Genomic DNA, 17,716 nt, shown 5'->3' with positions numbered 1-17,716 from the left:
TGCGTTAATTAACACTGTTTATGTGGTCTTTCTCCAGTGAAGCTAAATACTAAAAATGATACTGTTGTTTTTAACCAGTTGCCAGGACCTGTAGGATTCCTCCAGGCTTAGCTCAAGCACCACTTTTCCTCGTCTGCACATTCTATTATTTTGTTCATTTTTTATTTATTTGAACAAAATAAAAGAAAAGGTAATTAGGTAAAATGTACAAAGTGGTCAGGCAAAAATTAAAAAGACACAGATGAATAACAACATAGATCGGGGGTCTCCAATTCTGGTCCTCAAGGGCCACTATCCAGCATATTTTAGATGTTTCCCTTTTCCAACACACCTGATTCAAATGATGAACTCATCATCAAGCTCTGCAGAAGCCTGATAACGATCCTGGTCATTTCAAATAGGTGTGTTGGAAGAGGGTAACATCTAAAACATGCTGGATAGTGGCCCTTGAGGACCCCTGACATAGATAATCATACCTTGTTCAAGGGTGCAGGTTGAAGTTAATAAAACGTATCTAGTCCTGACGCTCCATTGTTGCTTTTCCTCTTTTTTCTTAAATAATCAGTCTGAAAATGTGTGGGAAAACAAAAACAGATGTTATCAGAAAAAAGGCACATTACACATCTATAGAAGTTATGTTTCTGACCTGTTTGCTGCTTCTTTCATGGTCGCAGGGGTCAGCTGGTGCCTATTTCCAGCCCTCATTGGGTGTTAAGCAGGGGTACACCCTAGACAGGGTGCCAGTCCATTGCACGGCAACACACACAGACATACGACCACTCACATTTCTTTCAGAATGTGGTTTATAAAAAAATTGTTTGAACTTTTTTGTGTGATCTGTAGGTTTTCATTTGTACGCTGCAACTGTTCCATTAATTAACAGTGTTTTTATTGAAAATGCATATTCCACTGATGCTTTTTATCTTGTTTGAAAAAAACAACTGCCCTTTGGTAACCAGCTCCGATTTGCTTTGTTTTGAGGTCGACTAAGTCCTTGATTTTTAGGGCCTTCAGTTTGATGGTTCTCTCCAGGTGCTTTCATTTAGGTTTTTTATTTTGTTTTTGCTCTTTTCTGAAGTTTGAATATTGTTTCCATGTTCATGCGTTCCTCCACACAGTAACTACATGGGAGAATGAACAGTACAAGGTGTAAAGTGATGACTGGTTTAGAAGATAATAGACTTTTTGTAGTATTGCAATTTTGGCTGTAATGTATATGTGACTACCAGGATTATTTACTGTAGATTATGAGTCTGATACATGTTACACTATCGTAATAACTTTTATTTAACCGGGAAGTCCTGTTGAGATTGAACAATCTCTTTATCAAAAGAAACATTTTTATACCCATGTAATAAATATCACTGCTACACATAGCTGCAATGGTTGGGCCAATTTAAATATGAAATATTTCACTCAATTCCTGTGCTTGTAGGCAGATGAGTAATTACTTTTGACAGTAATTTTCCATTCTGCCACAAACCATTACAGTAAGAGTTGAGGTTATCGTTCTATTGGTGCCAAAGCCACATCATCTGGAAATGACAGACGAGGGGACGTCCTTTGTCCCCCTCCAACAAGAATTTCTGTCCAATCGTTTGCCCTGGTGGGACCAGACTCATACTCTTTCCATACACAGAATGACCTGTATCCTCCCTAATATAACAGCATCCACAAAAAGGAGCCTTTGAGTAAAGTCTTACACCTTATCCAAATAAAAGGTTAGGCAGTCTGTCTGATAAGGGCAAGAGTTTGGTGTATAGTCTTCTGTTGAGCAGATCAGTACCCTGGCATACACCTTACCATAGAGATACTGCCTTCACCATCTATTCAAGTAACAAAACACACACTTCAAAGAAAAAGGTCATAAAACAGTTTGGTGTCAATATTTTTAATTCCAGGCCTCAAAATTACATGTTCCCATCATTTAAATTTTGACCTCTTTACACAGGTTAACTAAATTGTGTCCATGTTTAATGTATGTCTGCCTGCTGAACACAGAACTGTCTAGCAAGTCTCCATCAGCCATTGCATCAGTACAGTCACACAACTTAAAAACTTAAGAGGCTTATGATTTGAAACAACTTAGAATTAATTGTAAAGTTTAAAAGTTGGTACATTTTCTTTTTTTTTTTTAAACTACAATATGTTGTGTGCCAACTACAACAAAATCTAGATAAAAGGCGATTGTTTTGGGTCAAAATAATTGAAAATTGTGGACTGCTGTTTTTGATTACCAATATGCTTTCATGTAAATAAAAATGTTTCATTGCATCCAAGTAAAAACCCTAATTTAATTGGTTAATTAAAAAAAAAACTAAAAAGCAATTGCAGCAAAAACTAATTCACGATGAACGCATGTAAAACAATGGGATTATTCTACAGCACAGACAGTCTTATATCTGGCTTCCAGAATCACAATCTTTCGAGTGGACTGATAAACTGGAATCCAAACAGCCAATTAAAGGATTACAAGTTTTTCAGGCATTGAGGAGGAAGCCCCGCCAGGTTTCTTAAGGGATGATATGTTGCAATGAGTGACAGCCTGTTAAAGACACTTCCTGTGTCTCATGGTCCTTTGCAGTTTTAGAAGTTTCCGGTAAAAAATATGCACTTTATCTTTGTCTGACAAGTTAAACATTTTGTCACAGGAGTCTGACTTAAAATCTATAAACACTGAGTGGTGAATTCATACAAGTGCAGATTTAACCACTATATTTCCCGGAGCTAAAAGTCCAACAGAGGTACAGCTTCTTTAAGCATGCAGATTACAAGTGTTTCTATTACTTTAAATAATTCTTCATCCATGATTGAAACCAATTTATCAGCACCAAAAACCATAATAAATATTTTTTTATCATAGTTCAGTGAAAAAAAAAAAAAAAAAAAGACATTTTTTTTGTGGTGAATTATACAAACTCTCAGGTTGTGTATTCGCCAATATAGGAACATTCACTGGAGTTTGACTCTGGTTTTAAGTGCAATCAATAAACTACTACATTAGGACAGGTTGTTAGATGTCAAATGAAATGAATTGTACCATCCAGTAACATCCTTTCAAATGAATCCATTTATGTCTTTGTCGCAGTGTTAATGCACACTGACAGAAATCCTCTCAGTTCATGTTTTAAAAAAAAACTTTATGTAAGTGGCTTTGTAATAGAGACTTCAATCTTTTCAGGTACAGTTCAGCAACGTAATGGCAGAAGTTTGTAACGCTGTAACGTAACGTAGTAAAACATTTGCGAGTATGAAGAAAAGCATGTTAATTAGGCATTTCCTGCATGCGTTCCAAAGCAGGATAGATGAGATCCAACAAACAGGATTCTAGTTCAAGTATGCACACGCCTCATAGGATATCACTTTGAGATTGTCAAATGGCATGTGACAGCATTATTTCTTCAGTTTAGTGTTGCCAAAAAGTTTAATTTATGGAAATAAATGTAAGTTTAAGGGCAGGGTGATTTCGCTATTCTCTGCTTTCATATCAAAGTCGATACTTGGTGGTAGTCATTGTGTAGCTTAGTTAGACTCATGATGGGATTGTGTGGGACGAGCACAGGCAATCTGATGGTTTTACTTAAAGATGGCAGGTGGACATTTCTACAGCTACTAAAGCTTTCTATGAATTTAAACAGAAAATTAGACCGTTCATCAAGTAGGCACCAAAAAAATCCAAATAACATGATATTATTTTTCTGACCAACATCTGCTTGGCTGAGGTAATCCTGGGCCTCATGACTCATTGAGTTTAGCTTCCAAAGCCAAATATACCCTTGATGTAACCAGTCAGGCCACCTTTGCCCTTCTGCTCCACCTTGTCGTCTAGAGAGGGGAAGGCCACGTGGTTGAGAGCAAGGTCAAAAAACAGCGGCTTGCAGGGGATTGGCTCGAAGTCTGGGGGGAACTGGACCAGATTGGGCTGCTTTCCTACCAGTGTAGGGTCAAGGCGGAATGTCTCCAGGCGGTCACAGAGGGGCTGTCAGGTGGATGAACCAAACAAAAGCATGAAGACAATGAATAGGCAAGGCTGTTGAGGTAAAATAATAAATACTGAGCTAGAAAAACAAAATAGGGATCCGATATGTTCAGAATGTCAACATGTTCACTGCTGGTCTTTTTTTTTCCCTTTCTTACCTTGCCATCTTTCACCTGCAGCTGAGCAGGAACTTCAGAAGTCTCGTCTGTGTCTGAAACACATCATATATTCTGGAGATCAAAAACACAACTGAACATAGCAACATCTACAGTGTGTGAAAAGGTACCAACGCTCACCTAAAATGGCAGCAGCTTGAAGAGAGTATTTTTCTGCATTTACATCATGGATAAGCTCCTGAACATCTGGCAAATCCTGAAGAGAGTTGGGATGAATATAAATGACTGTAACTCGATATGGGTTTATCACAACAGGGAAGTTTTAGTGCCACCGAGTGCTGGTTAACCTTAAGACTGTTGTTGAGGTTCTTGGCCTTGGACTGGACTTCCTTGGCATATTTCAGCACCCTCTCATACAGCACCAGTGCTTCACTCCACTTCTTCACCAGCACATAGGACTGGGCTATAAAGAAACACCTGCAAAGGTGAGAGCATTTAAAAAAAAAAAAAAAAAAAAAAAAAAAAACATATTCAAAAAGAGGTAAAAGTAACTTCATTTATTCACCTTATGTAAAATGACAACAAACACTGAGGTAGGACTGAGACGTAGGAGTGTCAAACAGGTTTAGTAGCATTAGGAGTTGGTAAGCACCACAAACGGAATAATGCATAAAATTTGTCATGTGTGGTGATTTTTATTTGACTTGAACATGCAAGCTGACAGAGCTTTAAACTGTTAATCATCTCACCTATAGGCCTTGTAAACCAACGTCTTTAGAGAAACTTCTTTCTGGAAGGTGTGGTCGTCCTCCAGGCCCTGCAGCGTGGAGAGCTCAGCCAGACTCTGCAGAGCGGGACAGACAAAGTGATGTATGAAACACAGATGAAACATCATCCCAACAGTCAGGACCATAAAGACGACAAGGTCAAACATCATAGGTGGTAAAGAGCATGCATAAAATGAATAAATCAATTGATTAGTCATTTAAAATAAGTCACTATGGCAATCAGGAATGTTATCATGAAAAATGAAACAGCTTTAGAACATCTGTAATATTTTTGCTTTAGTTGCGTTCTTTCTTAAAAAAGATTTTTAAAAGCCACCTTCGGCCGTACAAAAACACATATACAGTACAATCAAATATTAGAAGGAAAATTCTAACATTGCCTTTATACTGACCTGCAAGATGATGTCATAAAGGCGAATGAGGTCCTGAGGACGAGGACCTCTCTTGTTTTCATCAGCCTCCGGTTCCTTCAGTTTAGCCTGCAGAGTGTGAGCCATGCTCTCATTCCTCTTCACTAGCGTACACAGCTTGATGTAGGTCAGGTAACTGAAACAGGTAAGCACCATTAGATTCACCACAGTCTCTAAATAAAAGCTTCACCATAATTTGATTTTTAACCTTTTAGCAAGAAATGTGCTTGTTTTTTTGTGCAAGTTAAAAACTGTCAGAATCAAACGGTTGCTAAATCCAAACCGTGTAAAAAAAAAAGCTTTAAATATTTTTAACAGGTTCAATTAAAGTAGAATATCATTCTAAGCTTGAGATGTTTAAGTAAATCAGCCAAGTAAAACTAAAAAAGTTGCAGAAAGTCTCTATATATTCCAATAAGTGTCGATAACGATCAATCCCAACACTTCTCTCTCTGCAGTGAAGTAACAGACTCTTGTTATAGCAGTTATCAGTCCCTCTTGGGGATCATGTAACTTTTATGTCAAAATTTATGTCAGTTATAATGGATTTCAAAGCTATTATCTCAAAGTATGTGGTAGAATTTGAGGCAGTTTTACGGGATCTGTAAAAAAAATGTAGGCATTTTCAAAGATTGTGAGAAAAAAAATGACTATTGTGTAATGCTGAGCACCGATGAGGCATTAGCACTGTACTGTTTCATTCTGATCTCAATCTTTACATGTACACCAGGATTGTTCAAGGTGCTTCTTTGTTTACCTGTGGAGAAACTGCAGGTTGGACACTTTCCCACTGTCTCCCTCTGAACTCCTCTCACGCTGTTTCTGCGAAGACAAGCAAGACTTTTTAAAAACATTTTTCCCCTGTTATAAGCAGGCTAGGCTCCTCTAAATCTGGACTTTTTAAGTTATAGCTCTGATTCCTTTAAGGACATCCTAAAACCTCAATCCTGACAACCTTAATGTATGAGCTGCTGTTCTCTTACCGCCTCAGTCTTGAGCTCCTCTCTCACTGCTTGAATGGTGTCTCTGCACTCAGCCAGCAGGGTCTCATACAGATGCTCTTTGGTCTCCTCCTTTGAGGCCTGCACAAAACAAAGAGTCAAGTCTATACAGGAAGTGTGTAGAAGTACTTAAAAAAAAGAAAATGGCAAACACAACATGGTCACAGAGTTTACCTAAATGCATCATCATTTAGGATTTATGTCTTAAAATGTCTAAGTTACTCTTTCCCCCTTTGCACACTGTAGAAAGGGAGGTGCTGAAGTTTCTCTCATCTCACTGGATGCACAAGCCTTGGCCAGGAAGCTAGTCTATTAAAGGGCCAAAAACACAGAAGTTGGATGCCACTAATGGGATGCAAATGAAGTTTGTGCAGTGAGAAGCAGTCGTGAAAAAAGTCACTCAATCGCAGGGAGAATCCCTTTCAGCTCAGCCAATTACTCAGCTGAATATTCTGGCGTGAGAAGGTTTTTAATCCTGGTTCACAACTTTCTGAAAATGATTCAAGTATGTCGTAAGAGTAACCATGATATTATGGTACTTTGTGTATAATATATAAAGATAAATAGGGAGTTTATTGGTGGTTTCATTTCAAGTTTGAAGTTGTGTTACTTAAACTGTGTCAAAGTAATTTTACTGGGATTACTTTACTTTGTGCAGCCAATCCATTAGAAAAAGTACAATTCAATTATAATATGTTCACTGTTGACTGCACACAAGGTGTGCATGTCATACATCACAGCAAATACACCAATGAAAGTATAACAAAGACAAGTCATACCTTTTAACGAGTGTGATTTGTTAAGGATGCTATGTTGTGTCTGTACTTGTGAATTCAGTTGGAAGTAACAGTGTCCTGACCTGATATTGAACCGATTTTACCATATTTTTATTTCTCATATTTTTCTTGTCCCCATAATTTCCTTGCTTTTTCTCTCCCGTGCTGTTGACAAAATGAGCTGGTCTGCCTGAAGGAACAGCCGATGCCACTCCTGAACTCATTTAGTGAAGAATCACATAGTAAGTTTTCTCTATTTGCTTTCACTGTGTAAAGGAAGGGGAAGCGTTCAAACAGCTGCCCTTTAAGGCTTGTGAAAATGTAAATCAAGGTGTAAAAACGTTATTGTTTCGTTTGAGATTACATGAACTGACACATCAGTTACAGCACCAACAAAAATGACAAAAATGTTAATAACATGTAATAGCGGAATATCAGCTGATATTAGTGATGATTGGCACCAACAGGCATTCAAATGAATGGACAAGTACATCTCAAAAACATGGAGTTTAATGCTTAAAAAAATGAAATGAACATTTCATGTATGAATGAGGGTTTTGATACAAAGAGCAACTGTTAAGGTGACTGCAGTAAACTCAGGCAGAAACAGGTATGTGGCCAAGCAGGCTGCTGATGCATTCCTGCACACAACTCTAAGAGGTAATTAGACACTTTTCAGTTTCAGGGCTTGGATGTGTGAATGACGCTTCTTGTTCTTGGCTGCTTTACCCTCTCTTTTGACACACTAACACAATAGGCCTGTGTTGCTGAGATATGAGAACTCCATGTTTTATGCTCAAAATTTAAAAAGAAAATACACTCAATGTAACACTAGAAATAAAGCCATTATTGACAATGGGAATAATATGGGTCACATCCCTGCTGAGAAAAAAAATTTCCTTGTAGTGCTGGTAGATTGTAATTGGTGGCATAACATTAACAGCAAAAACCCGGGGGGCTTCCTTGAAGACCAGACCATGTATGTCATGTGAACCACTAGCTAAAAACCACCCGGAAGGGTTCAGTTAGTTGAAGCTACAAACCCAATTAAAGTCCAACCTGTCAAGCATCCACTATGGATCAAAGAGAACATCGGATAGATAAATAGTTTACAGGAGAATGCTTTTCTTCTTCTGGAGTTTATGATAAGCCCAACCCGATTTATCCTCCCCAGAGGGAGAAGACTGAAGTGTTGATGCTTCATTTTTGGGTTGTCTATTGTGCATTGGAAATCACAATTCAGTTGCTAAAACTTCAAGTTCAACCATGTTAATTTTCCATAGTGTGAGAGATTTCAGTTACATTCTTGTGTGGTATCGTCTGATCAACATGTTGAGTAGTGGCACTGTAGACTCCCACTAGGCAACATGTGAACCAGAGACCTGATAATCCATTCAAAGATCTGCTGGGTGTAGCCTTCTATTCAGGAGTGGGTTGAAATTCATAGAATGTGGTTGTGCGATTAGAAAAGCAACATGCCAAAGTCTTGAGTTAATGGAGGTGTGGTGAACAGGTGTGCACGTAGGGTGTGCCAATTCTTCAGGCAAGAGACAATAGGAGGAATGAGCTGTGGTGACACAGAAGGGGCCTTTGATACTGTTAAGAGGAGAGCACCACCTCCTGAAGCTCTGGGGAACTGTCTGTGTTAACCTCAACTCTGAGACACGCAGCACATGTGGGAAACATAAGGTCAATTTATCCCCATTAGACATTTTAACTGTTTAACCAAGGGTCCTGACACATTTGCCTATTGAAGATATTTAAAATAAATTTCTCGCCTCAAAAGTCTGATATTAAATTTCTTCATTACCATCAACCTTGGCCATCTATTGCTGTATCTAAATTGAAAGGCAGTGCTGTTCTGTAATTAACTAATCTTACTATACAGTATAAGTAATCACCTCGGCCATTTGCCACCCTGGAACTAAATATCATTCAATCAAATATCCTCTTCCCATATACTTTTTCAGGGGCCTGTGAGTTGTTCTCTAAAATTATGTTTTTAAAATGGTTGAATAGAATAAAGTAATAAAAGAATGCAATAAACCTGACTCCAGGAAGTGATTTTGAGATTCTTGCCATGCTATATCTAGTTTAATCTCATATAGGGCTACAGTAAACCATTCTATTAGCAACTGGTTAGTCTATCCATCTAGTAACCCATTAATCAATTACTCATTAAGAGAATTTGCAGGTTCTATATGCTATGTGATAACTTTTTCCATAGTTAACCGATTACTATTTACATCACCTTTTAAATAGGTATTACTTAAATGAAGGCCTAATCATTACAAAAATATAGCTGCCTTGATTTATAGTAAACTTGTTTTGCAGAAAAATAAACCTGACCTGTCGGTATCATTTGTTTAGTCTGCTGCTTTTAATGGATGTGTTCTGTTGAGGTGATGCTACAAAAAACAGTGATGTATTTTATTTAGACACTTTTTTAGTGGCTTATTCAGACACACTTAAGATACTCTCAGTCCGAGATGACCCCATTTGTGTAAAACAAATGCCTTTTTCTGTTTAAACAGGCGCGAAGATTGAGGAACAGTGAAGGCCCAACAGTGTTGTGTGTGAGGTCTAAGATGAATATTGTATTCCAATACACATGTATATAATCTCATTACATTTTGTGATTTGTGCTTTGAGACAAGTTGTTGTAATTGGTGCTCTATAAATAAAGTTGAATTTAATTTAATTAAAAGTGAATTTGCCTTATTGTCAATACACAGTTTCACTGTACAGTTACAGTAAAAGCTTTTTGGTGCATTATACAATGGTGAGCTATAGGGGGCACTAGAGGACAGTGGTATTTCAGTTTCTCATTACAGCAGATGAATGACATGACTGCATGCTGTCTGGTTACAACCGGTAAAGTGTTTTAGGGTGTCATTTCTGTCAAAAATTTAAGGAAAAAAACGCCCCACAGGCCTTTTTGAAGGTGAGCTGGCAAAAGAAGCAACTCATTAGCTGTATTTCCGTTACCCTTTGAAATGCACAATGGTAATGAAAACACCTGAATTTCAATTAAAAAAAGTAAAATATCGTAAAAAAAAAAAAAATTTATGCTTTCATGAGGAAGAATTTTGTTTCACTTCGATACTGCAATGTATCGCAAAAGCGCTAGGGAAACACTTTTTCTGTAAATACACGTCATAGAACGTGACGTACCTGGTCACATGACCACTTCTCTCCGAGAAAACATGACAATGCGTGTAAACAGAAGAGGAGGCCGAGACATTTCAAATCATTATACTTTAAAATTATTACTGACACATTAGACATGAAACAAAGGAGGTTTGGAGCATCCATCTTCCTGCAGCGAAGTCTCGCAGGATGAGATTTCATGGGAGATACGAGGCTCCTGCTCAAAAGAGCTTTCAGTAGCAACACGTTCAAAGCGCAATTACACTTTGTCAACATTTAGAAATGTTGCTCTTATTTTGAGAAAATCTGTAATGGAAACAGCTACATATGTGCATTATCCCCCCCCCACCCAAACCCTTCGGTTATTGGATGACCGACTCTTACCACTGTGTCACGGTTGGCCCAATACTTTACATATGGACTGTGTTGCATATAAAATTGTACTTATTTACTTACTGTTTTTTTAGTTTCCTTAAATGACATAATACAGCCGATGTGGGAGACACAAATGATTGAGTTTTGAACCCTGACCTGAGCGATGGCGGCCTCGTTGTCTGCCAGACCCAACAGGAAGACGCGAGCCTTGTCGATTTTCACAGGCACCGCCCGACCTCGCCATTCCACCTCACTCATGGTGGCAGCCTGCTTGGTTCTTGCTTGAGTGATCAGGGCCTGAGGAGGAGAATATGGACACATTACAACAACACACTCTACTCAAGTTAAAGTACAACGTCACAATTCACAGTTTTGCATGTAAAAAGCATAAAAGTCAAACATCAAACAAATGTGGTATTTACTAAAGTCTAACAGCAATTAATTCACCTCAAGCTTTTCAGCCATCATGCCTCCTCCACCACCAGTCAGTCTCATCTGCATTAAGTCATTGATGGCATTCTGATCCCCTGTAATCATATGGAAACATGTAGTTACAAAAGTAGCGATGAACAGTAAAAAAAAAAAACAACAATAAATAAAGCTTTTAAAATTTCATTGCAGCTTTGATTGACACTTCAGAAAGTAACTTATGTGATACGTACCAATATTGTAAGCACAGTAGCGAATGTTGGGTGATATTTCATCAACACGCTGTCGGTATAAAACTGCCATATCCTCAGTGAATGCACTAGCTAGTTTCTCATAGATGGTCCTTGCAGAATAGACAACAAAAGAAAAATTACAGAGGTCTGTGTGGAGTAGAGTCAAAAAAAGCACACACTACCAATATATAATTAGGGGGGCAAGGTTTATCTGATGTTACTGTAAAGCCAGTGGAAGATAATCAATAGGGCTGCAAAAGACTATTTTAATAGTCGACTAGTCATCGATTATTGAAACGATTATTCGACTAATCGGATGATAGATTGTACAATTATTTGCTCTATGTTGCTACAATCTTTTAAATTTGGCTTGGGACAAGTAAGCTTTGTTTTGTGTCAAGTGTGAAATGCTCCTAGACTAGGGATGGGCAATATAGACTAAAAAATGTATCCCAATAATTTCTGGTATTTATCACAGTAACAATAAAAATGACAATAAATAAAATAAATAAATAAATAAAACAATTCCCAACTTAAATGTAAACAGGTTCCTTGCAAACACAAATGAAATTGAATACATCCACACTAGAATCTGCTTCAGTAACAGCATTTACACATTAAAAAAGGCTACAATAGCTGCAAACTCAAAGAGCTCATGGGCTGATATTTTATGGAATATATTTGTGCATGTAGGTTACTATTAGTGTTATTGTATGCAATTCATTTATTTCATAATTTATAATGATTTTTTTAAAAAAGCACATGAAAAGCAAAAATAACTCCAATAGTGTTTTTATCGTTTAATATAAACCACTGCTGCTGAGTCTTAACATAAAGTTACTGTACATAATGGTTGATAAATATCTCTCTGATTTCCTATAATTAAATCAGATCAGGCTTGATGATTTAATCATTAATATACTGAGAGCAGTGCAAACAGAATATTTTGGTGTAATAATCACAATAGTTACATTACTGTCTAATGGGACAAGCTTTGTCTTGTGAACACGTGAAATATTAAGGTAATATTAAGTTAAGACGATAAATAGTGACGTTAGTTTTATTTCACATGACGTGTGACGGCTTTTAGCCTTCCATACAGGTTTTAATTGTTACCAGAAGTAAATTGGTGGCCCTTTGTGTTTTGATGACAGTAAGCCATGTACATTTTACTTGGTCTTTTCCTTTTATGAAGTCGTTAGCGTTAGCTCTTGGCCCAGTCTTGTGTGTCGGTGGGTTAGCTTAGCATGCTTTAGTCCAGTTTCCAGTTCATAATGGTTGCTGAAACAGCTCTGTCAACATGTTTGTGGGAACTTTGAGTGGATCTGATGGAGGAACTTAGACTGGTTCACTTTTGTTGGGGGTTTGGTCTGGTAGCGGTGTGTCGCTGCTCGGCTGCTTCAGGTAGGCTGTGACAAGCAGCGTCTAGTGTGTGAGGGGCCGGTGGGCGGCAGCAACGCGGAGCTCCCGTGAACAGCACTCCACTCCAGAGAATAATAGACTTGGAGGCAATTTTGGCCCGTGGAACAAGGTTTTTAGGGATATTCTTGTCTAAATTGAGGGAAAAACGTGCATACAGCTCTGAGCAAAAATACGGTGATGATGTAACCGCCAATTGTCAAACAAATACATTTCTCGTGACAAATTCTGTTATCGATTTTTGTCGACAATGACGATGTCAACAAATCATTGCACCCGTAATAACCAATAGTAACATTGTTACGAAAGATGCTTATTGGATGCAAATTATTACCATAATTTGTATCCTAAGAGCTCTTCACGTGCTGATAGATCATTATGAACTTATTGTATTAAAATAAAGCTCATAACTAATAAATATTATTAATCAGAGAATAATGAATGCTTACAATCTTAGGAAAAGCAAACGAAACTCACTTGCACTTGTTAAAGGCCTCCATGGCACGCTTCCATTCCTGAAGCTCAAACTCCACCATACCAGTGAGGTACGCAGTATACGCCTGTAATATAACCACAGCTCAAACTGTAACTACAGAAAACCATTAAAGGGTATTCCAAAAGTCTACTCCCACTGCAAATCGACATGTTGAACTAAATCAGACCAAGGTGAGTCTGTCAGTTTCTTTTTCCCTCACCTGAGCCTCCAGTTTTGTCTTGGCATCGACACGGGGGCTTTCACACAGCTTCTCCAGCTTCTCACTGTGTTTGGCAGCTTTCCGTAGTCGTGCCAGCAGGTGGAAACGCTTACGGGGTTCTGTATTGGCCTCTTGTTTCAGCTGCATGGCGTAGCTCCACGCCCGCTCTGCCTCCATCAACACCAACAATAGATACCTGCGTTACAATAGGTAGAAAATGTTCAACACAATTACTAAAGCCTTAGAAAAGTTTGTCATTAATGAAATAGTTGATGCATTAAGCATTTAATAAAAAAATTAAACTTTTTTTCTGGCGCCAGTAGCGTCTTTCTTTTATTTCTGACTCCAAGTACCATCTTTGTATATCTCTAGAGCACAATGATGAAATGACCGAGTGATACACATTTTAAAGAATCTCAATTTGAAAATAAGTGGAATGAAACAGTATTTAGTGCTTCCTGAATAAATACATTTCTATAGTTTTTATTATTTCCTGTCACTCTCATGATGTGGGACCAACACTGACCTTTTTTGGTGTCGTTTGGTCGTTTCTCATGTCGCTTTGTATGTTTCTATTTTTACTTTGTGTATTTTGAAGTGATCTTGTGTATTTTTCTCTCATTTAGTGTATTTGTTGTCGTTTTGTGTGTTGATGGTAATAGTTTTTTCTCTCTTAGTGTGTGTGTTTTTGGTGTCATTTTGTGTAGTTTGTTGTTCCCGCTGATAAATCAGTTTTAAGCAAGTTGTGCATCTGGACTAGCAATAATTCAATTCAGCTAACATTGCACATAATCATCCTGTTCAGTCCATTTATCCTCACCTGCTGTCTGACAGAATTTCCACGGTAATTTTCTTCCCAACAAACTTGTGTCTGTTTCCCATCTTAAAGCCAAGAGTCTTGCGAAGGCGGCGCAGTCGGCGAGAGCAGTATCCCCTAAGAACATTGATAAGGAACTGGTTACATTGTTAAAGATGCATACTATTACAAGAGAGTTTTAAAATAAGTTATAAATTCTGAACGAACAAATTTTTAAAATCACAAATTTAGCTTTTCATCACGTGGTAAGGTCAATGTTTTTAAACATTAATACAAACAAGTAATTGATTTTGCAGTGGGTATTTAAATAGTTTTTGCACTTTAATGAATGCACCATAACTTGAATGGAGTAAAAATAGTCCACATACCCCACTCAGCTTTCATTATATTTATTTGTCGTTATTTTATTTCCTAAATCATTCAATCTTTAGAAAAACTTTGGACAAAATGTTAAACCAATTTGGGGGAACAATATGCAAGTATAGATGTTTATTACAATCAATAAAAAAATTTAAAAAATAAATACATTTAAAAAATAGGCAAAATTCAGTTTTAAGGAAAATGGTAGTTACACTATAAAAAACAAACAAACTGATGTTTCTATAATTAACATGAATGTACAGCCACATGGGTTTTGGGCCAAATGGCAGCAACGGTCTTCACATATGCAACGTTCTCAAAGTTTCCTGCGCACTTTTCATATTTTGAGAAATTACAGAACACTTTCATAGGAGTTGCTCACTTTTGAAACAGGTAGAGCAACTTAAAAAAAATATATATATATATATATATATATATATATATGATTAATTAACACATTATGCTGAGTCCTGACCAATAGTTTCAAACATGTCAATATGTTGTTCGAACATATTATCCAAGGGGTGTCAGGACAAAAGGAGAGGTACAATATGGACACACTTACCAGTCAATTACAGAACAAACAAATTAAAAAAAAAATACAAGATAAATAATTCAATATAGCAGCTCTACCAGGGGCAGTTTAATCAAGCAAGCCAACATAGAACCTATACTTTATTTCTTCAAAGTCAAAGAGAAATGTAATCACTTACTACAACTAAATTTCATTATCAGTGACCTCACCAGATCTTTCACATTACATGGTCAGTGGAAGAATAATGTTTAGTTTATTACAAATAAACCGTAGTAAAGGAACCCAGTCTGTTAAGAAAGACACTCATGTTGTCAACTTTTAAAGCAGAGGTTTTCGCTCCAGGACCAAATACAGATTAGTTTGATCTCAAGAGGGCTGCAGATTTTAGGTTGTAAAAAAATATTTCAACATTATCATGCCTCAGTTTGATCTTCCACGTATAAATAATATTTACAGTATGTAAGGCACCTACAATATTGAAGCAATGATTATACATATCACTGCCTGCAGGATCTTCACTTCATAATTATTTCATTTTGTGACTTATTTTTGTGTAACTTAGGACAACTTTGTGTTCAAAGATAAACGGGCGATACTTCAACTTATGTCGTATATGTACAGGTAGATACATAACCGTATGGACTGTAAGAAATTGCAGGATTTTAGAAAACTTGAGCATCCTTTCGCCAATTTCGTAGACTGCAACTAAAAACAACTGCAGTTGTGTGATAAAGGCAGGAGAAACAGCAAGCACCTACAAACACAGTAGGGTTTCATTGAAATTTTGAATCGGAAGGGACTGATATATCTACATCTGCATTATTTGGTCATTAACATATATGATTGAGTTTTAAATAATTCCAGCAAGTTCATTTTGGTTTCATTTATTTAGACAACTTTTTTTTCAGGAAGTTTATTTTGATCACCTCACTTGAAAAAACTCATAAGAAGCATTTTCAAGGTGGTGTTAGGAGACCAAAGTAAACTTCCTGGAAAAAAAAAAAAAGTCTGAATAAATTAAGTTCTTAACATATGATTAAGTTCTCTGTCATTTTTATTTTCTCTTGCGGGCCGATTGGCATGTTCGGAAGGTTTGGATTTGAGTTTCACGTTTTACAGATTCACACATAATTCTCTTTTACACCAACGAGTAAAATAGAGCCTTTCCTTAAACGCCTGGGCATCAATGGCAGCTGCTCACCTGTATCTCTGGTAGTCTCCGTGTCTAAGGCCATGCTGCTGCTGGGACTCCTTGATGATTTGTAGAACTGAGATTCGCTGTTAAAGAACCACTCTTAAAGGGAATAAATCAGTGCTGCTGGCAGTATTAGAATGATTCAAGACCCTACTCAAGCTTTTTCACTGCTGGATGGCACCAAAACATCCAAATAACCTACTCTAATGACTACAGATGATGACATAGAGGTGCGTAATCCATTCACTCATTCATCAGCGGAGATGGTGGATGTTTAACATTCATTTAGAAACACGGTGTGGTCAGTGATTTCCTCGCATGTGCCTGCCATGCAGCTCCGGTATGACACGTAGCCCAATAGCGTATCCGCTCTCCACCAAGCTAGCACCACTGAACTAATGTTAGCCACTAAAGTCTAAATCTGAATGTCTGAAATTTAAAAAAAAACAAAAAAACACCAAGACCCGTCTCAATCTTTCAAGGATACTTTCCAGCCCGAGTCCTCCCCTCAGCTGGTTTTCTTTGTTTTCTTCCATGGAAGAAACTTTAGCGTCGCTGAGCTTGTCTGCGGCCATCTCTGTAAGCTAGCAGCAGAGCTAACCACACCACACGTCACCTGCGCGATAATTTCCACGCAATGCGCAGCAACTTCTTCTTCTTCTGTTGGCAAACTAAAAGTGCTTTACCGCCACCTACTGTTCTAAGTGGATCACAGTTTTAAGAGGACCATAACTTCCAAAAGGAGTTAAATAATAGTAAAATAAATAATTATCACCCCCCCAATTAGACCCCCAGAAATTTACCGCAAGCAAGCAGTGTATCTGCAGGATTTCACTCTGACTCTACACTTTTCCTGCACTAGCTTTGCCTTCATTCTCCAACATATTTTACACCTCCTCCCATGACAGCTCCTTCATGTTCAAAAATGTCTCTGCCCCTTTCACAATAATCTTGATCTTTTCCGTCTTCTGTTTAGCCTGATCAGTGCAGTTTATTACATATGCAATAAACAGTACTAGTTTATCCAGTGAAATGTTCCACTGATATCCTTTCTCCGTTTGATTTCCACGATCAGTTTGTTTCCTCTCCTTTGCGCAGCAACTGAAATGCATGATGGGTAATATGATCGTAGAGATTGTAACATAATATTTTATGTGTCAGTGCTTCTTTAAATTAGTGAGTAAAGTGAATATCGCTGAAAGCAAACCTTGTTCAACTGTATATAAAGTCAGATTTTCTTTTACCGTGAGTCACAATAGTGTGTCGGTGTACAACTCATACTTACCTGGCAAGAGAGACACCATGATCATGAAGGTGGTTTATCAGTTGTCGTTCTTCATCAATAGTTCTAGCGTCCAGCCTGTCCCTACTGAACAAAACTCACCATGCAACAATGGTATTGACTGGTTCCAGGAGGAATGCAGTTCAGTTTGAGCTT

General features: G+C 37.6%; 1 protein-coding gene across 1 annotated transcript; it reads right to left on the bottom strand.

Annotated features, from left to right (window-relative positions):
• Positions 1-1,875: 1,875 nt before the first annotated feature.
• On the bottom strand, positions 1,876-17,065 carry srp68 (signal recognition particle 68). Its single transcript, XM_028457248.1, has 16 exons — positions 16,766-17,065; positions 16,285-16,351; positions 14,192-14,305; positions 13,372-13,567; positions 13,154-13,236; positions 11,258-11,367; positions 11,043-11,122; positions 10,752-10,892; positions 6,277-6,375; positions 6,051-6,115; positions 5,276-5,429; positions 4,845-4,939; positions 4,443-4,572; positions 4,276-4,351; positions 4,138-4,190; positions 1,876-3,979 (listed from the first exon to the last, which is right to left on the bottom strand). The coding sequence occupies exons 1-16, from the start codon at positions 16,851-16,853 to the stop codon at positions 3,752-3,754; spliced, it is 1,779 nt and encodes a 592-aa protein (XP_028313049.1). The 5' UTR covers positions 16,854-17,065; the 3' UTR covers positions 1,876-3,751.
• Positions 17,066-17,716: the final 651 nt, after the last annotated feature.

Source organism: Gouania willdenowi, chromosome 1 (assembly GCF_900634775.1).
Source record: "Gouania willdenowi chromosome 1, fGouWil2.1, whole genome shotgun sequence".
NCBI classification, from domain to species: domain Eukaryota; kingdom Metazoa; phylum Chordata; class Actinopteri; order Blenniiformes; family Gobiesocidae; genus Gouania; species Gouania willdenowi.
This window is presented reverse-complemented; position numbering and strand designations above follow the sequence as displayed.